The sequence below is a fragment of the Mustelus asterias genome, chromosome 24 (assembly GCF_964213995.1).
Source record: "Mustelus asterias chromosome 24, sMusAst1.hap1.1, whole genome shotgun sequence".
NCBI classification, from domain to species: domain Eukaryota; kingdom Metazoa; phylum Chordata; class Chondrichthyes; order Carcharhiniformes; family Triakidae; genus Mustelus; species Mustelus asterias.
Window position 1 is genome coordinate 41,512,869 of NC_135824.1, and position 26,030 is coordinate 41,538,898.

At 49.5% G+C, this 26,030-nt stretch overlaps 1 protein-coding gene across 1 annotated transcript in view; it reads right to left on the reverse strand.

Annotated features, from left to right (window-relative positions):
* The window catches only part of LOC144511497 (uncharacterized), a 77,143-nt gene extending 54,469 nt beyond the window's left edge, over positions 1 to 22,674 (reverse strand). Inside the window, exons 1-3 of the mRNA XM_078241884.1 lie at positions 22,620 to 22,674; positions 10,065 to 10,209; positions 8,211 to 8,374 (exon numbers count right to left, since the gene is read on the reverse strand). Of these exons, the coding sequence (XP_078098010.1) occupies positions 8,211 to 8,374; positions 10,065 to 10,209; positions 22,620 to 22,674 (364 nt within the window). The remainder of the gene's footprint in view (positions 1 to 8,210; positions 8,375 to 10,064; positions 10,210 to 22,619) is intronic.
* Positions 22,675 to 26,030: the final 3,356 nt, after the last annotated feature.

A 26,030-nucleotide genomic window follows, 5' to 3' on the forward strand; every position in this document is an offset into this window, starting at 1 on the left:
CAAGAAGATCGCGCATATCGACACAGACATCAAGTTTCTACAAAGATGCAAGAAAGCAGACAAGATACCGAAAGGACTATGGATCACGAACCCACTCAGGTCAACCTATAACACAGACTACGCTGAGAGACTTTGCCGTCGCACCTCTCTCACCCTCCTCAACCACCTCATACACCAACTCTACAGCAAACGCTGCAGCCTGGAAACCAAGATCGAATCCATATCCTCAACTTGCGCTCAGGACGCAGACCAGCTGCGAAACTCTGCCAAGCAGACGAGACAAAGGAACTACACCATCTACATGTACACCAAGAACAGGAAACTTGAGAAACTCGGCATCACCACCAGCAGCAACCAAGCCTCCCCCGGTACCACAGTAGAAAACAGTACCACTGCAGGGAAGTCCATTGTCAACTTGTCCGACTACACACTTCAACCAGATGAAATCGAAGTTCTCAGCCGAGGGCTTAATTTTTGCCCCACCACCAAAATAGACCCCATCAGTCTCGCAGCAGACACAGAGGAATTCATCAGGCGAATGAGGCTGAGGGAGTTCTTCCACAAACCCCAAGAGGCCAACAACGAACACAATGAGACTGCCAATGAACCGGAACAGCCGACAGAGAGATCCGCAGTGCATCCGAAGAGGAAAGAGTCGAATTGGACTCCTCCGGAAGGCCGCTGCCCTCGACTTGACATGTATGCCCAAGCCATCAGGAGGTGCGTCAACACCAAATTCATCAGCCGCACTCACAAGACAGCCCCGAACATCACCCAAGCACAACGTAATGCCATCCACGCTCTCAAGACCAACCGCAACATTGTCATCAAACCAGCAGACAAAGGAGGGGCCATCGTCATACTGAACAGAACGGATTACTGCAAAGAAGTGTACCGACAACTCAACAACGAGGAACACTACAGACAGTTACCTGCAGATCCGACCAAAGAACACACCCGTCAACTCAACACTCTGATCAAGACCTTTGATCCGGACCTTCAGAACACCCTCCGTGCTCTCATCCCACGTACTCCCCGCGTTGGAGATCTCTACTGCCTCCCGAAGATACAAAAGGCAAACACACCCGGCCGTCCCATCGTATCGGGCAATGGGACCCTGTGCGAGAACCTCTCCGGCTATGTCGAGGGCATCCTGAAACCCATTGTACAAAGAACCCCCAGCTTTTGTCGCGACACGACGGACTTCCTACAGAAACTCGGCACACATGGAGCAGTTGAACCAGGAGCGCTCCTCGTCACAATGGATGTCTCGGCACTCTACACCAGCATCCCCCATGACGATGGCATTGCTGCAACGGCCTCAGTGCTCAGCGCCAACAACTGCCAGTTTCCAGATGCAATTTTACATCTCATCCGCTTCATCCTGGACCACAATATCTTCACCTTCAACAACCAGTTCTTCATCCAGACACACGGAACAGCCATGGGGACCAAATTCGCACCTCAATATGCCAACATCTTCATGCACAGGTTCGAACAAGACTTCTTCACCGCACGGGACCTTCAACCGATGCTATACACTAGATACATCGATGACATTTTCTTCCTTTGGACTCATGGTGAACAATCACTGAAACAACTCTATGATGACATCAACAAGTTCCATCCCACCATCAGGCTCACCATAGACTACTCTCCGGAATCGGTTGCATTCTTGGACACACGCATCTCCATTAAGGACGGTCACCTCAGCACCTCACTGTACCGCAAGCCCACGGATAACCTCACGATGCTCCACTTCTCCAGCTTCCACCCTAAACACGTTAAAGAAGCCATCCCCTACGGACAAGCCCTCCGTATAAACAGGATCTGCTCAGATGAGGAGGATCGCAACAGACACCTCCAGACGCTGAAAGATGCCCTCATAAGAACAGGATATGGCGCTCGACTCATTGATCAACAGTTCCAACGCGCCACAGCGAAAAACCGCACCGACCTCCTCAGAAGGCAAACACGGGACACAGTAGACAGAGTACCCTTCGTTGTCCAGTACTTCCCCGGAGCGGAGAAGCTACGGCACCTCCTCCGGAGCCTTCAACATGTCATTGATGAAGACGAACATCTCGCCAAGGCCATCCCCACACCCCCACTTCTTGCCTTCAAACAACCGCACAACCTCAAACAGACCATTGTCCGCAGCAAACTACCCAGCCTTCAGGAGAACAGTGACCATGACACCACACAACCCTGCCACAGCAACCTCTGCAAGACGTGCCGGATCATCGACACAGATGCCATCATCTCACGTGAGAACACCATCCACCAGGTACACGGTACATACTCTTGCAATTCGGCCAACGTTGTCTACCTGATACGCTGCAAGAAAGGATGTCCCGAGGCATGGTACATTGGGGAAACTATGCAGACGCTGCGACAACGGATGACTGAACACCGCTCGACAATCACCAGGCAAGACTGTTCTCTTCCTGTTGGGGAGCACTTCAGCGGTCACGGACATTCGGCCTCTGATATTCGGGTAAGCGTTCTCCAAGGCGGCCTTCGCGACACACGACAGCGCAGAGTCGCTGAGCAGAAACTGATAGCCAAGTTCCGCACACACGAGGACGGCCTCAACCGGGATATTGGGTTCATGTCACACTATTTGTAACTCCCACAGTTGCGTGGACCTGCAGAGTTTCACTGGCTGTCTTGTCTGGAGACAATACACATCTTTTTAGCCTGTCTTGATGCTCTCTCCACTCACATTGTTTCGTTTCTTAAAGACTTGATTAGTTGTAAGTATTCGCATTCCAACCATTATTCATGTAAATTGAGTCTGTGTCTTTATAAGCTCTGTTTGTGAACAGAATTCCCACTCACCTGAAGAAGGGGCTAAGAGCTCCGAAAGCTTGTGTTGCTTTTGCTACCAAATAAACCTGTTGGACTTTAACCTGGTGTTGTTAAACTTCTTACTGTGTTTACCCCAGTCCAACGCCGGCATCTCCACATCAAGGTTATATAAGGCATTGGTGAGGCCGAATTTGGAGTATTGTGCACAGTTTTGGTCACCTAGTTACAGGAAGGATGTAAATAAGATTGAAAGAGTGCAGAGAAGGTTCACAAGGATGTTGCCGGGACTTGAGAAGCTGGGTTACAGAGAGAGATTGAATAGGTTGGGACTTTATTCCCTGGAGCGTAGAAGATTGAGGGGAGATTTGATAGAGGTGTATAAGATTTTGATGGGTATAGATAGAGTGAAGGCAAACAGGCTTTTTCCGCTGAGGCTAGGGGAGAAAAAAAACCAGAGGGCATGGGTTAAGGGTGAAAGGAGAAAAGTTTAAAGGGAATATTAGGGGGGGCGTCTTCACGCAGAGAGTGGTGGGAGTGTGGAATGAGCTGCCAGATAAAGTGGGAAATGCGGGGTCACTTTTAACATTTAAGAAAAACTTGGACGGGTTCATGGATGAGAGGGGTGTGGAGGGATATGGTCCAGTGCAGGTCAGTGGGACTAGGCATAAAATGGTTCGGCACAGACAAGAAGGGCCAAAAGGCCTGTTTCTGAGCTGTAATTTTCTATGGTTTTCTAACACCAGGTTAAAGTCCAACAGGTTTCTTTGGTAGCAAATACCATAAGCTTTCGGAGCACTGCTCCTTCGTCGGGTGCAGCGCTCCGAAAGCTTATGGTATTTGCTACCAAATAAACCTGTTGGACTTTAACCTGGTGTTGTGAGACTTCTTCCTGTTTTCACCCCAGTCCAACGCCGGCATCTCCACATCATGTCGGTCAAAGAAGACAGAGGGTAGCAGTGGAAGGGTGCGTTTCTGAATGGAGGACTGTGACAAGCGGTGTTCCTCAGGGACCAGTGCTGGGACCTTTGCTGTTTGTAATATATATAAATGATTTGGAGGGAATTGTAACTGGATTGATTAGTAAGTTTGCGGACAACACAAAGGTTGGTGGATTTGTGGATAGCGATGAGGACCATCAGAGGATACAGCAGGATATAGATCAGTTGGAGACTTGGGCGGAGAGATGGCAGATGGAGTTTAATCCAGACAAATGTGAGGTAATGCATTTTGGAAGGTCTCATACAGATGGGAAATATACAGTGAATGGCAGAACCCTTAAGAGTATTGATAGGCAAAGGGATCTGGGTGTACAGGTACACAGGTCACTGAAAGTGGTAATGCAGGTGGAGAAGGTAGTCAAGAAGGCACTTGGCATGCTTGCCTTCATCGGCCGGGGTATTGAGTTTAAAAATTGGCAAGTCATGTTGACGCTTTATAGAACCTTAGTTAGGCCGCACTTGGAATATAGTGTTCAATTCTGGTCGCCACACTACCAGAAGGATGTGGAGGCTTTGGAGAGGGTAGAGAAAAGAATTACCATGATGTTGCCTGGTATGGAGGGCATTAGCTTTGCGGCGAGGTTGGAGAAACTTGGTTTGTTCTCACTGGAGCGACGGAGGTTGAGGGGAGACTTGATAGAAGTTTACAAGATTATGAGAGACATGGACAGAGTGGATAGTCAGAAGCTTTTACCAGGGTGGAAGAGTCAGTTACTCGGGGGCACAGGTTTAAGGTGCGAGGGGCAAGGTTTAAAGGGGATGTATGAGGCAGATCTTTTACACAGAGTAGTGGGTGCCTGGAACTCACTGCCGGGGGAGGTAGTGGAAGTGGATACGGTAGTGACTTTTAAGGGGCGTCCCGATAAATCCATGAATAGGATGGGAATAGAGGGATATGGTCCCTGGAAGGGTAGGGGGTTTTAGTTCAGTCGGGCAGCATGGTGGGTGCAGGCTTGGAGGGGCGAAGGGCCTGTTCCTGTGTTGTAATTTTCTTTATTCTTTGTTCAAAAGGTTTAATAAGGAAAATTCATTTCTCCAACACTTGAGCCCTCACCCTGAGCTATTCCAATCTCCCACAAACCCCAGCAGCTCCTTGTGAATACTGAATCAGCTGACCACCACCACATCATTTTGTCATTGGCCACACAGTTTAGTGGGTCAGCTGACCCTTACAGCTTGTTACCATTAGTCACACTCCAGCAGATCCAATATTATCATTGATTCCATTCTAACAAGCCTAACGTCGGGACTGGGGAAGTTGTTCGATTCCATTGTCAAGGATTTCATAGCTCAGCAATAGGAAAGCACTGGTGCAATCAGATAAAGTCAGCATGGATTTACAAAGGGATAATCATGCTTGAGGAATCGATTGGGGTTTTTGGAGGATGTAACTGGTAGAGTTGGCTGAGGAGAACCAGTGGATGTGGTTTATGGCCCCGTCATAGCGACACCCCCTATGGGGCCCGGTTGAAAGTCCACTGGTCCCATGGCGGGATTGGATGATCGAGGCAGTGGGCAGGATGGAAAACCCCACCCATCATCACCACGACCTGCCACTAACTCCCACCTTCCCAGGTGGTTGAGCTGGGTGTGCCCCTACACCTTACCTGTTGAACCTGTACCATCCGTAAACAAGATCCTTGTCACACTGCCGCTGTCCCACACACTCTGTCCCAGTACAATCGCTGCTTCTCCAGGGCTGGTTCAGCACCGTGTGATCTACACACGGCTCAGTGAGCGCTGAGTTTGGGTCTGAGTGACAGAGAGATGTTTAACGTTAACAGATAAAGTACAGTCAATGTCAGAAACCTGTGACCACCCTGTCCCCCCCTCACTCAGATAACAACAACCTCAATGCAGAGGAGGGAGTGTCGGGGGATGGGGGACCCTCAGTGATGTGGAGAGATTGGAGAAAGTCGGGGAATGTTCTCCACGGGGAAGAGGTGAAGGTGGAAAGGAGATTTGATCGAGGGGCTGAGGATTACGGGGAGGGTCTAGGACAGAGTCGAGAGGGAGAAACGGTTCATGTTGTGGGAGACGGGTTGAGAACGAGAAGGGACAGAGACAGTTTCACGGGGATCGGGTAGAGAAGCGATGGGGACACGAGGAGAAATGTTTTCACACGGCGAGTGGTTAGGGTGTGGAGTGAGCTGTCTGAGAGTGTGGGGGAGGCAGCTTCAATCGAGGGATTCGAGAGGGAATTAGACTGGATTCAGGAAAGGAGGAATGTGCCGGGGCCGCCGCGCCCCCCTCCCCTCGGTCCCTGGCCCCTCAGTCGCTCCGCCCCTCAGTCGTTCCGCCCCTCAGTCGCTCTGTCCCTCTCCCCTCAGTCGCTCCGTCCCCCTCCCCTCAGTCGCTCCGTCCCCCTCCCCTCAGTTGCTCCGTCCCCCTCCCCTCAGTCGCTCCGACCCCCTCCCCTCAGTCGCTCCGTCCCCCTCCCCTCAGTCGCTCCGTCCCCCTCCCCTCAGTCGCTCCGTCCCCCTCCCCTCAGTCGCTCCGTCCCCCTCCCCTCAGTCGCTCCGTCCCCCTCCCCTCAGTCGCTCCGTCCCCCTCCCCTCAGTCGCTCCGTCCCCCTCCCCTCAGTCGCTCCGTCCCCCTCCCCTCAGTCGCTCCGTCCCCCTCCCCTCAGTCGCTCCGTCCCCCTCCCCTCAGTCGCTCCGTCCCCCTCCCCTCAGTCGCTCCGTCCCCCTCCCCTCAGTCGCTCCGTCCCCCTCCCCTCAGTCGCTCCGTCCCCCTCCCCTCAGTCGCTCCGTCCCCCTCCCCTCAGTCGCTCCGTCCCCCTCCCCTCAGTCGCTCCGTCCCTCTCCCCTCAGTCGCTCCGTCCCTCTCCCCTCAGTCGCTCCGTCCCTCTCCCCTCAGTCGCTCCGTCCCTCTCCCCTCAGTCGCTCCGTCCCTCTCCCCTCAGTCGCTCCGTCCCTCTCCCCTCAGTCGCTCCGTCCCTCTCCCCTCAGTCGCTCCGTCCCTCTCCCCTCAGTCGCTCCGTCCCTCTCCCCTCAGTCGCTCCGTCCCTCTCCCCTCAGTCGCTCCGTCCCTCTCCCCTCAGTCGCTCCGTCCCTCTCCCCTCAGTCGCTCCGTCCCTCTCCCCTCAGTCGCTCCGTCCCTCTCCCCTCAGTCGCTCCGTCCCTCTCCCCTCAGTCGCTCCGTCCCTCTCCCCTCAGTCGCTCCGTCCCTCTCCCCTCAGTCGCTCCGTCCCTCTCCCCTCAGTCGCTCCGTCCCTCTCCCCTCAGTCGCTCCGTCCCTCTCCCCTCAGTCGCTCCGTCCCTCTCCCCTCAGTCGCTCCGTCCCTCTCCCCTCAGTCGCTCCGTCCCTCTCCCCTCAGTCGCTCCGTCCCTCTCCCCTCAGTCGCTCCGTCCCTCTCCCCTCAGTCGCTCCGTCCCTCTCCCCTCAGTCGCTCCGTCCCTCTCCCCTCAGTCGCTCCGTCCCTCTCCCCTCAGTCGCTCCGTCCCTCTCCCCTCAGTCGCTCCGTCCCTCTCCCCTCAGTCGCTCCGTCCCTCTCCCCTCAGTCGCTCCGTCCCTCTCCCCTCAGTCGCTCCGTCCCTCTCCCCTCAGTCGCTCCGTCCCTCTCCCCTCAGTCGCTCCGTCCCTCTCCCCTCAGTCGCTCCGTCCCTCTCCCCTCAGTCGCTCCGTCCCTCTCCCCTCAGTCGCTCCGTCCCTCTCCCCTCAGTCGCTCCGTCCCTCTCCCCTCAGTCGCTCCGTCCCTCTCCCCTCAGTCGCTCCGTCCCTCTCCCCTCAGTCGCTCCGTCCCTCTCCCCTCAGTCGCTCCGTCCCTCTCCCCTCAGTCGCTCCGTCCCTCTCCCCTCAGTCGCTCCGTCCCTCTCCCCTCAGTCGCTCCGTCCCTCTCCCCTCAGTCGCTCCGTCCCTCTCCCCTCAGTCGCTCCGTCCCTCTCCCCTCAGTCGCTCCGTCCCTCTCCCCTCAGTCGCTCCGTCCCTCTCCCCTCAGTCGCTCCGTCCCTCTCCCCTCAGTCGCTCCGTCCCTCTCCCCTCAGTCGCTCCGTCCCTCTCCCCTCAGTCGCTCCGTCCCTCTCCCCTCAGTCGCTCCGTCCCTCTCCCCTCAGTCGCTCCGTCCCTCTCCCCTCAGTCGCTCCGTCCCTCTCCCCTCAGTCGCTCCGTCCCTCTCCCCTCAGTCGCTCCGTCCCTCTCCCCTCAGTCGCTCCGTCCCTCTCCCCTCAGTCGCTCCGTCCCTCTCCCCTCAGTCGCTCCGTCCCTCTCCCCTCAGTCGCTCCGTCCCTCTCCCCTCAGTCGCTCCGTCCCTCTCCCCTCAGTCGCTCCGTCCCTCTCCCCTCAGTCGCTCCGTCCCTCTCCCCTCAGTCGCTCCGTCCCTCTCCCCTCAGTCGCTGTGTGTGTCAGTGTCCCGGTATATCCAGTGTTGCCCTCCTGGGTCATTTTGAAACAGCAATGTACCTGTGCAATAAGCAGCGTCACAGCCTGGTGTCGGTTTCAGCTCATAGACAAAGTAACCGTCGCAGTTTTTAATCTTTATCTCTCGCTTCCAGCTGCAGTGTTTCCCCTTCCAGTTAAAACAAACTGTCCCGCTTCCTTCCCCCGTTCCAGGGTGGGATGTGATCCTGAAATAGAACAAAGAACAAAGAACAGTACAACACAGGAAACAGGCCCTTCGGCCCTCCAAGCCTGTGCTGCTCCTTGGTCCAACTAGACCAATCGTTTGTATCCCTCCATTCCCAGGCTGCTCATGTGACTATCCAGATAAGTCTTAAACAATGTCAGCGTGCCTGCCTCCACCACCCTACTTGGCAGCGCATTCCAGGCCCCCACCACCCTCTGTGTAAAAAACATCCCTCTGATATCTGAGTTATACCTCGCCCCTCTCACCTTGAGCCCGTGACCACTCGTGATCGTCACCTCCGACCTGGGAAAAAGCTTCCCACTGTTCACCCTATCTATCCCCTTCATAATCTTGTACACCTCTATTAGATCTCCCCTCATTCTCCGTCTTTCCAGGGAGAACAACCTCAGTTTACCCAATCTCTCCTCATAGTTAAGACCCTCCATACCAGGCAACATCCTGGTAAACCTTCTCTGCACTCTCTCTAACGCCTCCACGTCCTTCTGGTCGTGCGGCGACCAGAACTGGACGCAGTACTCCAAATGTGGCCTAACCAGCGTTCTATACAGCTGCATCATCAGACTCCAGCTTTTATACTCTATACCCCGTCCTATAAAGGCAAGCATACTATATGTCTTCTTCACCACCTTCTCCACCTGTGTTGCCACCTTCAAGGATTTGTGGACTTGCACACCTAGGTCCTTCTGTGTTTCTATACTCCTGATGACTCTGCCATTTATTGTATAACTCCTCCCTACATTATTTCTTCCAAAATGCATCACTTCGCATTTGTCCAGATTAAACTCCATCTGCCACCTCTCCGCCCAATTTTCCAGCCTATCTATAGGATATTGCCCGACAATGCTCTTCGCTATCCGCAAGTCCAGCCATCTTCGTGTCATCCGCAAACTTGCTGATTACACCAGTTACACCTTCTTCCAAATCATTTATATATATCACAAATAGCAGAGGTCCCAGTACAGAGCCCTGCGGAACTATCAGTGTAAATCTGATATTGTAAAGTCTGACTCTACCCTGTAACCAGCCTGGACGATGTGTGGAGCAGTGTCCCGTGCGACCCGAGTCTCCGGAATCTTCCATCCGCCAGAACTGGAACAACAATCACAGAGTCAGAGAATTACAGAATGATACAGCTGAGAATGAGCGCCATTCAGTCCCCCATGTCCCTGCTATCCCCTGGGAATGGTCTGTCCAATAATGTCCACCTCCCCTTCCCTCCTATAAGACCATAAGACACAGGAGCAGAATTAGGCCCCTCGGCCCATCGAGTCTGCTCCGCCATTCAATCATGGAGGTACACCCACTGTGCTGTTAGGGAGACAGTGCCAGGATGGAGAGAGAACATAGAACATAGAAACATAGAAACCCTACAGTACAGAAAGAGGCCATTCGGCCTATCGAGTCTGCACCGACCACAAGCCCACCTAGGCCCTACCCCCAAATCCCTACATATTTTACCCGCTAATCCCTCTAATCTACGCATCCCAGTGCACTAAGGGGCAATTTGAACATGGCCAATCAACCTAACCCGCACATCTTTGGACTTAGCGACTGCTGTTCCCCACTCCCCTCCCGTACTGATATCCCTGACCATCGCCGTAGTTACTGTGTCTACACTCACACTTCCTTCCCGGTGTACCCAGTTTATCAGAAATGCCCCCATTCTTTACCTTTTAAACCGGTACCAGCCTTCACCAAGTTGCTTCTCACACATCCCGTTGTCAGAACATTCGTTCTCTTTGCAATCGGTGCTCCTCCAGGTATCGTTCAGGACGGTGTGATCCTCACACGGGTCAGTCAGTGCAGGGTCTGTGACTGAGAGACAGAGAGATGTTTAATGTGAATACAAAGTACACTTCGTGTCACAAAGAGACTTGTGATTACCAAAGAACCGATAAGCTCGGATTCTCCCCCTGCCCGACAAATATACCCCCCCCGACCCACCCCCCCTCGCCCCCCACCCCTCCTCCCACCCCCACCCCACCACCCTCCCCCCCGCCGCCTCCCCCCCTCCCCCCACCACCCTCCCCCCCGCACCCCCCGCCCCCACCACCCCCCCCGGGCCCTGCCCGACAAATATACCCCCCCCAACCCACTCCCCGCCCCATCCCCCGCCACCCCCCCGCCCCCCCCATTCCCCCCCCTCACTCCCCCCCTGCCCCCCCCCACTCCCGCCCCCCCCTGCCCAATTATAAATATCACAAACTCAGTCTTGAATCTTTCCCCCCTTGTCCGAACCAGGCTTCTATCTGACTCCCAGTGAAACCTCGCCTCTCTGTCTCACACCTAAGACATAGTCCCTCCCGCCGTTCGAGATGAACCATTGCGGCCCAGGCAAAGGAACACGGCAATAAACCGAACAGAGACACCGCAAATGATCAAGCTGCTCAGATGGGCAGAACGATGGCAAATGGAATTTAACCCTGAAAAGTGAGAGGGGAGGCATTTTCGGGGGGACTCACAAGGCAAGGGAATAAATACACAGTGAACATGAGGGTGCTGGGACAGAGTACCAGAGGGAACTTGGGGTGCGTGTCCATCGATCCCTGAAGGCAGCAGGACAGGGAGATAAGGTGGTTCAGAAGGAATACGGGGATACTTGCCTTCATTAGCTGAGGCAGGCAATATAAGAGGAGGAAGGTTACAATGGGAGCTGTATATAAAACGCTTGTTCAGACACAGCTGCAGTACTGTGTGCAGTTCTGGTCACCACACTTTTAGAAGGATGTGATCACAGTGGAGACAGAGAGGGAGTGCAGAGGAGATACACTGGAATGTCGCCTGGGCTGGAGCGTCCCAGCTATGGCGAGAGGCTGATTAGGGTCGGGTTGTTTTCCTCAGAGCTGCAAAGGCTGAGGAGGAGGATACTGGATTGAGGTGTCCAAAATTATAAAGGGACATAGATCGGATAGACAGGGAGAAACTGTGCCACTTAGCAATTAAAAGCATAAGATCGAGAAGCAGGAGAAGGCCATCTGGCTCCTCGAGCCAGCTCCTCCATTCAATAAGATCATGGCTGATCTCTTCGTGGACTCAGCTCCACTTACCCGCCCGCTCACCATTACCCTTATTACCTTTCCTGATCAAAAATCAATCTATCCTTGCCTTAAAAATATTCATTGTGGCAGCGTCAGCTGCTTCACTGAGCAGGAAATTCCACACGCTTTGGGTGAAGAAGTTCCCCCTCAACTCAGTCCACCTCTGCTCCCCCTTATTTTGAGTCTATGCCCCCTAGTTCTAGGATCACCTGCCAGTGGATAAAATGTCCCTGCTTCTATCTTATCATTTCCCTTCATAATCTTATATTTTCTATAAGATCTCCCCTCATTCTTCTGAATTCCAGTGAGTATAGCCCCAGTCTTCTCAGTCTCTCCTCATCAGCCAACTCTCTCAACTCAACCGAGTGAATTTCCTCTAAGTGCCAATACATCCTATCTCAAGTAAGGAGACCAAAATTGTACAGTGTAAAAGCCTCTTGGTGTCCAATGTATGGGTTAGGTGGATTGGCCATGCTAAATTGGCCCTTAGTGTCCAAAGATGTGCATGTTTAGTGGATTGGCCATGCTAAATTGCCCCTTAGTGTCCAAAGATGTGCAGGGTAGGTGGATTGTCCATGCTAAGTTGCCCATTAATGTCCGAAGATGTGCAGGTTAGCTGGGTTGGCCATGATAAATTGCCCCTTAGCATCCAAATATATGTAGGTTGGGTGGATTGGCCATGCTAAATTGCCCCTTAATGTCCAAAGATGTGTAGGTTAGGTAGGTTGGCCAAGCTAAATTGCCCCTCAGTGTCCAAAGATGTGCAGGTTGGGTGGATTGGCCATGCTAACTTGCCCCTTAGTGTCCAAAGATGTGCAGGTTAGGTGGATTGGAAATGCCAGGTTGCTCCTTATTGTCCAACTATGTTTTGTTTTCCTACATTGGCCAGGCTACATTGCCATTTGGTGTCCAAAGATGAACAGGTTAGGTGGATTGACCATGCTAATTTGGCAATTAGTGTCCAAAGAACTTAAAAACACAAGAACTAGGAGCAGCAGTAGGCCATCTTGCCCCTTGATCCTGCTCCGCCATTCAATAAGATCATGGATGATATTTTAGTGGAATCAGCTCCACTTACTCGCCCACTCACTGTAACCCTTAATTCCTTTACTGTTCAAAAATCTATCTATCCTCGCCTTAAAAATATTCAATGAGGGAGCCTCAACTGCTTCACTGGGCAGGGAATTCCAGACCCTTTGGGTGAAAAAGTTCCTCCTCAACTCAATCCTAAATCTGCTCCCCCTTATTTTGAGGCTGTGCCCCCTAGTTCGAGTGGAAACAACCTCCCTGCTTCTATCTCATCTATTCCCTTCATAATCTTATATGTATCTGTAAGATCTCCCCTTATTCTTCTGAATTCCAATGAGTATAGCCCCAGTCTACTCAGTCTCTCCTCAGAAGCCAACCCTCTCTACTCCAGAATCAACATAGTGAATCTCCTATGAGTGTCAATACATCCTTTCTCAAGTAAGGAGACCAAAATTGTACACAGTACAGTGTAAAAGTCTCTTAGTATCCAAGGATGTATAGATTAGGTGGTTTGGCCATGCTAAATTGCCGCCTTAGTGTACAAAGATGCATATGTTCGGTGGATTGGCCATGCTTAATTTCCCCTTAGTATCTAGCAATGTTTAGGTCAGGTGGATTGGCCATGCTAAATTGCCCCTTAGTTTCCAAAATAGCGCAGGTTGGGTGGATTGACCAGACTGAATGCTGCTTAGTGTCCACGGTGTGCAGGTTGGTGGGATTGGCCATACGAGATTCCTCCTTTTTCCAAACGATCTGCAGGTTAGGTGGAGTGGACAAGATAACTGCCCCTTAGTGTCCAATGATTTGTAGGTTAGGTGGATTAGCCATGATAAATTGCCCCTTAATGTCCAAATATGTGTAGTTTAGGAGGATTATCCATGCTAAATTGCCCCTTATTGTCAAATTTTCAAAGCCAGCACGGCTTTGTCCAAGGCAGATCATGCCTTACGAGCCGAATTGAATTTTTTGAAGATATAACTCGACACATAGACGAGGGAAGAGCGGTAGATGTAGTTTACATGGATTTCAGCAAGACGTTTGATAAGGTGCCCCATGCAAGGCTTATTCAGAAGGTAAAGGGGCATGGGATACAAGGGGACATTGCTTTGTGGATTCAGAACTGGCTTGCCCACAGAAGGCAAAGAGTGGTTGTAGATACGTCTTTTTCAGCATGGAGGTCGGTCACCAGTTGAGTGCCCCAGGGATCTGTTCTGGGACCCTTGCTCTTTGTGATTTTTATAAATGACCTGGATGAGGAAGTGGAAGGATGGGTTGGCAAGTTTGCTGATGGCACAAAGGTTGGAGGTGTCGTGGATAGTGTAGAGGGATGTCAGCAGTTGCAACGAGACATAGATAAGATGCAAGACTGGGCGTAGAAGTAGCAGATGGACTTCAACCCAGATAAGAATGTGGTGGTTCATTTTGGCAGGTCGAATTGGATGAAAGAATATAATATTAAGGGTAAGACGCTTGGCAGTGTGGAAGATCAGAAGGATGTTGGGGTCCGGGTTCATAAGATGCTCAAAGCGGCGTCGCAGGTAGAGGCTGTGGTTAAGAAGGCGTATGGAATACTGGCCTTCATCAAGAGAGGAATTGAGTTTAGAAATCGGGAGATAATGCTGCAGCTGTATAGGACCCTGGTCAGACCCCACCTGGAGTACTGTGCCCAGTTCTGGTCGCCTCATTACAGAAAGGATGTGGAAGCCATAGATCGGGTGCAGAGGAGATTTACAAGGATGTTGCCTGGATTAGGTGGCATGCCTTATGAGGATAGGTTGAGAGAGCTCGGTCTTTTCTCTTTGGAGAGGCGAAGGATGAGAGGTGACCTGATAGAGGTGTGAAAGATGTTGAGGGGTATTGATAGAGTGGATTCTCAGAGGCTTTTACCCAGGGCTGAAATGGTTGCCACAAGAGGTCACAGGTTTAGGGTGCTGGGGAGTAGGTACAGAGGAGATGTCAGGGGTAAGTTTTTCACTCAGAGGGTGGTGGGTGCGTGGAATCGGCTACCGGTAGTGGTGGTGGAGGCGGATTCGATCGGGTCTTTTAAGAGACTTTTGGATAAGTTCATGGAAGTTAGTAAGATAGAGGGTAAGCCGAGTAGATAGGGACATGTTCGGTGCAACTTGTGGGCCGAAGGGCCTGTTTGTGCTGTAGCTTTTCTATGTTCTATGATGTGCAGGTTAGGTGGATTGGCCATGCTAAATTGCCCTTTGGTGTCCAAAGTTGTGCATGTTAGATGGTTTGGCCATGCTAAATGGTCTCTTCATGTCCAACGATATGCAAAATATATGGATTGGCCATGTTAAATTGCCCTTTATTGTCCTGAGATGTGTTGGATAGGTGGAATTGCCATGGTAAATTGCATATTAGTGCCCAAAGATATGTAGGTTGGGTGGATTGGTTAAATTGCCGCTTTAGTGACTAAAGATGTACAGGTCTCATGATTTATCCATGCTACATTGCCCCTTAGTGTCCAAACAAGTGGAGTTTGCACATTCTCCTCGTGTCTGCGTGGGTTTCCTCCGGGTGCTCCGGTTTCCTCCCACAGTCCAAAGATGTGCGGGTTAGGTTGATTGGCCAGGTTAAAAATTGCCCCTTAGAATCCTGAGATGCGTAGGTTAGAGGGATTAGCGGGTAAATATGTGGGGGTAGGGCCTGGGTGGGATTGTGGTCGGTGCAGACTCGATGGGCCGAATGGCCTCCTTCTGCACTGTAGGGTTTCTATGATTTCTATGAGATTAGGTGGATTGGCCACACTAAATTTCCCCTCAGCGTGCGAATATGGTAAGGTGGCATGGATTGGCCATGCTAAATTGCCCTTTACATTCCAAAGATGTGGAATTTTAATGCATTGGCCATGCTAAAATGCTCCATTGTGTCCAAAGGTGTGTAGTTTGGGTGGATTGACCATGGTAAATTGCCCTTTAGGGTGGGGGAATGATCATTGCAAACTTCCCCTTCGTGACAACAGATGTGAAGGTTAAGTGGATTAGCCATTGTAAATTGCTCCTTAGTGTCCAAAGATGTGTACGTCAGAAGGATTCGCCGAGCAAAAGTGCCTTTGATTCTAACGGTGTGTAGGTTAGGTGGATTGGCCATTCTGAATTGCCCTTTAGTGGCCAGAGATGTGTAGGTTAAGTGGTTTGGCCACGCAACATTGCCTCTTAGTGTCAAATGATGTGTCGTTTTAATGAACTGGACATGTTAAATTGCCCCTTTTTGTCCAAAACTGTGCAGATTAGGTGGATTGGCCATGGAAAATTTCCCTTTGGTGTCCAAACATATGTAGGTTGGGTGAATGACAATTGTAAATTTCAACTTAGTGTACAAAGATGTGTAGGTTAGTTGGATTGACCATGCTAAATTGCCCCTTAATGTCCAAAGATCAAAAGGTTAGTTGGATTGACCATGCTAAATTGGCCTTGAGTGTCCAAAGAACAATAAGAACATAAGAACTAGGAGCAGGAGTAGGCCATTTGGCCCCTCGAGCCTGCTCCGCCATTCAATAAGATCATGGTGATCTTTTCGTGGACTCAGCTCCACTTACCCGCCCGCTCACCATAACCCTTAATTCCTTTACTGTTCAAAATCTATCCAACCTTGCCTTAAAAACATTCAATGAGGTCGCCTCAACTGCTTCACTGGGCAGGGAATCCCGCAGATTCACAAACCTTTAGAACCATAGAAAATTACAGCTCAGAAACAGGCCTTTTGGCCCTTCTTGTCTGTGCCGAACCATTTTTTGCCTCGTCCCACTGACCTGCACTTGGACCATATCCCTCCACACCCCTCTCATCCAAGTTTTTCTTAAATGTTAAAAGTGACCCCGCATTTCCCACTTTATCCGGCAGCTCATTCCACACTCCCACCACTCTCTGCGTGAAGAAGCCCCCCCTAATATTCCCTTTAAACTTTTCTCCTTTCACCCTTAACCCATGTCCTCTGGCTTTTTTTCTCCCCTAGCCTCAGCGGAAAAAGTCTGCTTGCATTCACTCTATCTATACCCATCAAAATCTTATACACCTCTATCAAATCTCCCCTCAATCTTCTACGCTCCAGGGAATAAAGTCCCAGCCTATTCAATCTCTCTCTGTAACTCACACTTGGTGTGAAGAAGTTCCTCCTCAGCTCAGTCCTAAATCTTCTCCCCCTATTTTGAGGCCATTCTAGTTTCACCCGCCAGTGGAAACAACCTCCCAGCTTCAGTCTTATCTATTCCTTTCATAATTTTACCTGTTTCTATTACATCCCGCCTCATTCTTCTGAATTCCAATGAGTCTATTAATCCCAGTCGACTCAGTCTTTTCTCATAAGCCAATCCTCTCAATTCTGGAATCAATCTCGTGAACCTCCTCTGCACCCCCTCCAGTGCCAGTATATCCTTTCTCAAGTAAGGAGACCAAAACTGTACACAGTCCTCCAGGTGTGGCCTCACCAGCGGCTTATAAAGCTGCAACATCACCTCCCTGTTTTTAAACTCCATCCCTCCACCAATAGAAACCGAGAAAAACTACAGCACAAACAGGCCCTTCGGCCCACAAGTTGTGCCGAACACCTTCTCGACCTACCTATAACCCTCCATCCTATCAAGTCCCATGTACTCATCCAGGAGTCTCTTAAAAGACCCTATTGAGTTCGCCTCCACCACCACTGACGGCAGCCGATTCCACTCGCCCACCACCCTCTGTGTGAAATACTTACCCCTAACATCTCCCCTGTACCTACCCCCCAGCACCTTAAACCTGTGTCCTCTCATAGCAGCCATTTCCACCCTGGGAAAAAGCCTCTGGGAGTCCACCCGATCTATGCCTCTCAACATCTTATATACCTCTATTAGGTCTCCTCTCATCCTTCGTCCCCCCAAGGAGAAAAGACCGAGCTCCCTCAGCCTATCCTCATAAGGCATGCCACTCAATCCAGTCAACATCCTTGTAAATCTCCTCTGCACCCTTTCAATCTTTTCCACATCCTTCCTCTAGTGAGGCGACCAGAACTGAGCACAGTACTCCAAGTGGGGTCTGACGAGGGTCTTATATAGCTGCATCATTATCCCCGGACTCCTAAACTCAATCCCTCGATTGATAAAGGCCAGCACACCATATGCCTTCATAACCACCTCCTCCACCTGCGGGGCCGATTTTAGAGTCCTATGGACCCGGACCCCAAGGTCCTTCTGATCCTCTACAGTACTAAGAGGCTTTCCCTTTATATTGTACTCCTTCATCCCATTTGACCTGCCAAAATGGACCACTAAGCATTTATCTGCGTTGAAGTCCATCTGCCACTTCTCCGCCCAGTCTTGCATCTTATCTATGTCCCTCTGTAACTTCTGACATCCCTCCAGACTATCCACAACACCACCAACCTTCGTGTCGTCGGCAAACTTACCCAACCCATCCCTCCGCTTCCTCATCCAGGTCATTTATGAAAATGACAAACAGCAAGGGTCCTAGAACAGATCCCTGGGGCACACCACTGGTGACCGACCTCCATTTAGAAAAAGACCCATCTATACCCACTCTCTGCCTCCTTTGGGCAAGCCAGTTCTGGATCCACCGGGCAGCAGCCCATTGGATCCCATGCCCTCACTTTTTCCAGAAGCCTTGCATGGGGGACCTTATCGAACGCCTTGCTAAAATCCATATAAACCACATCTACCGCCTTGCCTTCCCTTCGTCAATGTGTTTAGTCACATTTTCGAAGAACTCCACCAGGCTCGTAAGGCACGATCTGCCCTTGAGCATACTAAACCTCTCTAAATGCTCATATATCCTGTCCCTCAGGATCTTCTCCATCAGCTTACCAACCACTGAGGTTAGACTCACCGGTCGGTAATTTCCTGGGCTATCCCTATTCCCCTTCTTGAAAATAGGAACCACATCCGCAATCCTCCGGCACCTCTCCCGTCTCCATCGACGACGCAAAGATCATCGCCAGAGGCTCTGCAATCTCTTCCCTCGCCTCCCACAGTAACCTGGGGTACATCCCATCCGGACCCGGCGACTTATCTATCTTGATGCCATTCAAAGATTCCAGCACAACCTCTTTCTTAAAGTCCACATACTCAATCCTTTCAGTCCACTGCACGCCCGCAGTACATCCACCCAGGTCCTTCTCCTCTGTGAAAACCGAGGCAAAATACTCATTGAACACCTCTGCCATTTCTACTGGTTCCGTACAGACTTTCCCGCCTTCACCTTTTATAGGCCCTATTCCAATGAAGGACAAAATTTCCATTTGCCTTCTTAATTACCTGTTGCACCTGCAAACCAACTTTTTTGTGTTTCATGCATAAGGACAACCCAGGTCCCTCTGCACAGCAGCATGCTGCAATTCTTTACCATTAAAAAATAATCCATTTTGCTGTTATTCCTTCCAAAATGGGTGACCTCACATTTACCAACATTGTACTCCATCTGCCAGACCCTTGCCCACTCACTCAGACTATCTATATCCCTCTGCAGACTTTCAGTGTCCTCTGCAAAGAAGGGAGGGGGGATATAATTGAAACTTGCAGAATACTTGGAGACCTGGATAGAGTAAATGTGGAGAGGATGCTTCCATTAGTGGGAGAGACCAGAACTCAAGGGCACAACCTCAGAGTGAAGGGACACTCCTTTAAAACTATGAGGAAGAATTTCTTCAGCCAGGAACTCATTGCCACAAACGGCCGGGTCATTGCGGAGGCCGGGTCATTGCGTGTCTTTAAGATCGAGATAGATAGGTTCTTGATCAATAAGGGGATCAGGGGTTACAGGGAAAAGGCCGGAGAATGGGGATGGGAATCATATCAGCCATGGTTAAATGGCGGAGAAGACTCGATGGGCCAAATGGCCTAATTCTGCTCCAATATCTTATGGTCATCAGTAGATTTTTAATTCAAGATGTTTTTTGTATTGAATTCAAATTCCACCATCTGCCGTGGCGGGATTCGAACCCGGGTCCCCAGATCATGAGCTGAGTTTCTGGATTGATGTCGAGCAATAATACCACTCAGCCATTGCCTCCCGTGTGAGCAATTTTGGGGCCCCTGTATCTGAGGAAGGAGGTGCCGGGCCTCAGAGAGGGAACAGAGGGGGTTCACGGGATGATCCCGGGAATGAAAGGCTCGGTGTATGAGGAGCAATTTAGCATGGCCAATGCACCTAACCTAAACATTCTTGGACACTAAGGGACAATTTGCCATGGGTAATACACCTAACCTGTACGTCTTTGGACACGAAGGAGCAGTTTAGCATGGCCAATCCACCGGACCTGCACAGATGTGTGGTTAGGTGGCTTGGCCATGGTAAATTGCCCCTTAGTGTCACAAAATGTATAAATTCGTTGGATTGGCCATGCTAAATTACCCCTTAGTGTCCAAAGATGTGTAGTGTGGGTGGATTGACCATGTTAAATTCACCTTTGGTTTCCAAAGATGTGCAGGTCAGGTGGATTGGCCATGCTAAATTGCCCCCTTTTTGTCCAAAGATGTATAGGTAACATGGAATCACAACGCTAAATTGTCCTTAGAATCCAACAATGTGTCGGTTAGTTGGGTTGGACATTCTAAAGTGCACTTCAGTGAACTACGATGTGTACGTTTGGTGGATTGGTTGTGATAAATCGCCCCTTTGTGACCAAAGATGTGTAGGTTAACTGGATTCACTATGTTAAATTGCTCCTTAGTGTCCACAGATATGTAGGTTAGGTGGATTAGGATGCTAAATTGCCCCTTAGTGTCCAGAAATGTTGAGGTAAAGTGGATTTGCATTGCTAAATTACTCTTTTGTGTCCAAAGATCTGCAAATTATGTGGATTGACCATGCTAAATTGTTCCTTTTTGTCCAATGATATGCAGATTAGGTGGATTGGCCAGACTACATTGCCCCTTCTTACCCAAAGATGTGTGGGTTAGTTGCATTAGCCATGCTAAATTGCCCCTTCGTGTCCAAAGATGTGCAGGATAGGTGGATCAGCCATGGCAAATTGCCCCTTAGTGTCCAAAGATGTGTACTTCAGATGGATTTTCCATGCTCAATTGTGCCTTCGTGTCCAATGATGTGTAGTTTTACTGCATGGGTCATCCTAAATTGCGCCTTAATATCCAAAGATGTGCAGGTTAGGTGGATTGGCCATGCTAAATTGCCCCTTAGTGTTCAGAGATGTGTAGGTCAGATGGATTCACCATGTTGAATTGCCCTAAGTGCCCAAAGAGGTAAATTGCCCCTTAGTGTCCCAAGATGCGTTGTTCAGATGGATTCTCCATGCTAAATTGTGTCTTTCTGTCCAATAATGTGTGGATGATTTACATTGGCCATGCTAAATTGCCCTTTAGTGCCCAAAGATGAGCAGGTGTGGATTGGCCATACTAAATTGTCCCTTATTGTCCAAGGATGAGCAGTTTAAGTGCATTGGCCATGCTAAATTACCCTTGGCATCCACAGATGCGCAGGTTAGGTGGGTTGAACATGCTTATTTCCAGCTCACTGTCTAAACATATGTAGGTTGGGTGGATTTTCAATGTTAAATTAGAACATAGAACATAGAACAGTACAGCACAGAACAGGCCCTTCGGCCCACGATGTTGTGCCGAGCTTTATCTGAAACCAAGATCAAGCTATCCCACTCCCTATCATCCTGGTGTGCTCCATGTGCCTCTCCAATAACCGCTTAAATGTTCCTCAAGTGTCTGACTCCACTATCACTGCAGGCAGTCCATTCCACACCCCAACCACTCTCTGCGTAAAGAACCTACCTCTGATATCCTTCCTATATCTCCCACCATGAACCCTATAGTTATGCCCCCTTGTAATAGCTCCATCCACCCGCGGAAATAGTCTTTGAACGTTCACTCTATCTATCCCCTTCATCATTTTATAAACCTCTATTAAGTCTCCCCTCAACCTCCTCCGCTCCAGAGAGAACAGCCCTAGCTCCCTCAACCTTTCCTCATAAGACCTACCCTCCAAACCAGGCAGCATCCTGGTAAATCTCCTCTGCACTCTTTCCAGCGCTTCCACATCCTTCTTATAGTGAGGTGACCAGAACTGCACACAATATTCCAAATGTGGTCTCACCAAGGTCCTGTACAGTTGCAGCATAACCCCACAGCTCTTAAACTCCAACCCCCTGTTAATAAAAGCTAACACACTATAGGCCTTCTTCACAGCTCTCTCCACTTGAGTGGCAACCTTTAGAGATCTGTGGATATGGACACCAAGATCTCTCTGTTCCTCCACAGTCTTCAGAACCCTACCTTTGACCCTGTAATCCACATTTAAATTAGTCCTACCAAAATGAATCACCTCACATTTATCAGGGTTAAACTCCATTTGCCATTTTTCAGCCCAGCTTTGCATCCTATCTCTGTCTCTTTGCAGCCTACAACAGCCCTCCACCTCATCCACTACTCCACCAATCTTGGTGTCATCAGAAAATTTACTGATCCACCCTTCAGCCCCCTCCTCTAAGTCATTAATAAAAATCACAAAGAGCAGAGGACCAAGCACTGATCCCTGTGGCACTCCGCTAGCAACCTGCCTCCAGTCCGAAAATTTTCCATCCACCACCACCCTCTGTCTTCGATCAGATAGCCAGTTACCTATCCAATCGGCCAACTTTCCCTCTATCCCACACCTCCTTACTTTCATCATAAGCTGACCATGGGGGACCTTATCAAATGTCTTACTAAAATCCATGTATATGACATCAACTGCCCGACCTTCATCAACACACTTAGTTACCTCCTCAAAAAATTGCCCCTTAATGTCCAAAAATATTTAGTTTAAGTGGATTCGCCATGTTAACTTATTCGTTAGTGTCCAAAGATGTGTAGATTGGGTGGATTGGCCATCCTAAACTGTCCCTTATTGTCCAAAGATGTGCAGGTTGGGTGGATTGGCCATGCTAAATTGCCCCTTTTTGTCCAAAGATGTACAGGTTGGGTGGATTAGCCATGATAATTTGCCTCCTATTTACCACAGATGTGCAGATTAGGTCGATTTGCCGTGTAAATTGCCCTTTCGTGTCCAAAGTTGTGTTGTTCAGATGGATTTGCCATGCTAAATTGTGACTTAGTGTCCAATGATGTGCAGTTTTACTGCATGAGCCATCCTAAATTGCACCTCAGTATCCAAAGACGTGCAGGTTAGGTGGATTGACCATGCTAACTTTCACCTTGGTATCCAATGATGTGCAGGTTTGGTGGATTGGCCCTGCTAAACTGCGGCATCGTGTCCAAAAATGTGCAGGTAAGATTGAATAGCCATGCTAAATTGCCCCTCAGTGTCCAAAGGTGTAGTTTCGGTGGATTGATGTTAAATTGACCATTGGTTTCCAAAGATGTGTAGGTTGGGTGGATTGGCCATTCTAAATTGCCTCTTAGTGTCCAAAGATGTGTACACTTGGTGGATTGGCCATTCTAAAATGTCCGTCAGTGTTCAAAGATGTGCAGGCTAGGTGGATTAGCCGTGATAAATTGCCCCTTATAGTGTCCCAAGATGTGTTGGATAGGAAAAATCGCCATGGTGAATTGCCCATTAGTGTCTTTCTGTCCAGCAATGTGTAGATTATTTACATTGGCCATGCTAAATTGCCCCTTCGTATCCAAAGATGTGCAGGTTGGGCGGCACGGTAGCACAGTGGTTAGCACTGCTGCTTCACAGCTCCAGGGTCCCGGGTTCGATTCCCGGCTCGGGTCACTGTCTGTGTGGAGTTTGCACATTCTCCTCGTGTCTGCGTGGGTTTCCTCCGGGTGCTCCGGTTTCCTCCCACAGTCCAAAGATGTGCGGGTTAGGTTGATTGGCCAGGTTAAAAATTGCCCCTTAGAGTCCTGGGATGTGTAAGTTAGAGGGATTAGCGGGTAAATATGTGGGGGTAGGGCCTGGGTGGGATTGTGGTCGGTGCAGACTCGATGGGCCGAATGGCCTCCTTCTGCACTGTAGGGTTTCTATGATTCTATGACTGGCCATGCTAAATTGTCCCTTATTGTCCAAAGATGTGCAGATTGGGTGGATTGGCCATGCTAAATTGTCCCTTATTGTCCAAAGATGTGCAGGTTGGGTGGATTGGCCATGATAATTTGCCCCTTATTTACCACAGATGTGCAGATTAGGTCGATTTGCCGTGTAAATTGCCCTTTAGTGTCCAAAGATGTGTTGTTCAGATGGATTTGCCATGCTAAATTGTGACTTAGTGTCCAATGATGTGCAGTTTTACTGCATGGGCCATCCTAAATTGAACCTTTGTATCCAAAGACGTGCAGGTTAGGTGGATTGACCATGCTAACTTTCACTTTGGTATCCAATAATGTGCGGGTTTGGTGGATTGGCCATAGTAAATTGCCCTTAGTGTCCAAAGATATGTAGGTTTGGTGTATTGCCCCTGCTAAATTGCAGCACTGTGTCCAAAAATGTGCAGGTAACATTGAATTGCCATGCTAACTTGCCCCTCGGTGTCCAAAGATGAGCAGGTTGGGTGGATTAGCCATGCTAAATTGCCCCTCGGTGTCCAAAGATGAGCAGGTTGGGTGGATTAGCCATGCTAAATTGCCCCTTCGTGTCCAAAGGTGTGCAGGTTAGGTGGATTAACCATGCTAAATTCCACCTTGCTGTCCAAAGATATTTAATTTCGGTTGAATGGCCATGCAAAATTGTCCCTTCGTGTCCAAAAATGTGTAGTGTGAGAGGATTGACCATGTTAAATTCACCTTTGGTTTCCAAAGACATGCATGTGAGGTGGATTGGCCAATCTAAATTGCCCCTTTTTGACCAAAGATGTATAGGTAACGTGGAAACACCATGCTAAATTGTCCTTAGTATCCAACAATGTGTAGGTTTGTTGAATTGGCAATGATAAATTGCCCCTTAGTGTCCAAAGATGTGTAGATTGGGTGGATTGACCATGCTAAGTTTCCCGAGTGACCAAAGATGTGTAGGTTAACTGGATTCGCTCTGTTAAATTGCTCCTCAGTGTGCACAGATATGTAGGTTAGGTGGATTAGGATGCTAAATTGCCCCTCAGTGTCCAGAAATGTTTAGGTAAAGTGGATTCGCCATTCTAAATTCCCCTTTTGTGTCCAAAGATGTGCAAATTATGTGGATTGGCCATGCTAAATTGCCCCTCAGTGTCCAAAGATGTGCAGGTGAGGTGGATTGGCCATGCTAAATTGCCCCAAAGTATGCAAACATGTGCAAGTTTGGTAGAGTGGCTTATGCTACATTGTCCCTCAGTGTCCAAAGATGTGTACGTTAGGTGAAGTGGTCAGGTGAAATTGCCACTTTGTGTCTTAGTGTCCACAGATGTGTAGGCTGGGTGGATTGGCCATGCTAAATTGCCCTTTCGTGTTCAATGATCTGTAGTTTACCCCTCAGCATCCACAGATTTGTCAGTTAGGTGGATTGGGATGCTAAAATGCCCCTTAGTGTACAAATATGTTCAGGTTAGGTGGGTTGGTTATGCTAAGTTGCTCATCAGTTTCCAAAGGTGTGCAGGTTAGGTGGATTGGCCCTTGTAAAATCTCATTTCTTGTCCAAAGATGTGAAGGTTAGGTGGATTGCCTCTGCTAAATTCCACCTTGCTGTCCAAAGATGTGTAGCTTACGTTGAATGGCCATGCTAAATTGCCCCCTTGTGTCCAAAGATGTGTAGTGTGGGTGTATTGACCATGTTAAGTTCACCTTTGGTTTCCAAAGACGTGCATGTTCGGTGGATTAACCAGGCTAAATTGTCCCTTTTTGACCAAAGATGTATTGGGAACATGGAATCACCATGCTAAATTGTGTATCCAACAATTGTATGTTAGGTTGATTGGCCATTTTAAATTTCCCCTTCGTGACCCAAGATATGAAGGTTAACTGGGTTCGCTATGCTAAATTGCCCCTTAGCATCCACAGATATGTAGGTTCGGTGGATTGGGATGCTAAGTTGCCCCTTAGTGTCCAAAAATGATGAGGTTAAGTGGATTTGCGATGCGAAGTTACCCCTTTCTGTCCAAAGATGTGCAAATTATGCGGATTGGCCATGCTAAATTGCTTATATTATTGTCCAAAAATGTACAGGTTCACTGGACTAGCCATAATAAATTGCCCCTTGTGTGTCCAAGCATGTGCAGGTTAGGTGGATTGGCCATGCTAAATTGCCCCTTAGTGTTCAAAAATAATTACGTGGATTCATCATGCTAAAATTACTCCCTTGTGTCCAAAGAAATTACGTAGAGTGACCAGGCTAAATTGCTCCTTATTGTCCAAAGATGTATAGGCTAGGTGGATTGGCCATGTTGAACTGCCGCTTAGTGTCCACAGATATGTAGCTAAGGTGGATTGATCATGTTACATTGATCGTGACATCTACATATGTGCCGGTTAGTTGGATTGGCCAGGCTAAATTGCTCTTAGTGTCCAAAGATGTGCAGGTTAGGTGGATTGGTCATACTAACTTGCCCTTGGTATCCACAGATGTGCAGGTTAGGTGGGTTGACCGTGCTTATTTCCAGCTCAGTATCCAAAATTGTTTCGGTTTAGGTGGATTGGCCATGTAAGAGTCAGAGAGGTTTACAGCATGGAAACCAGCATGGCCCTTCAGCCCAACT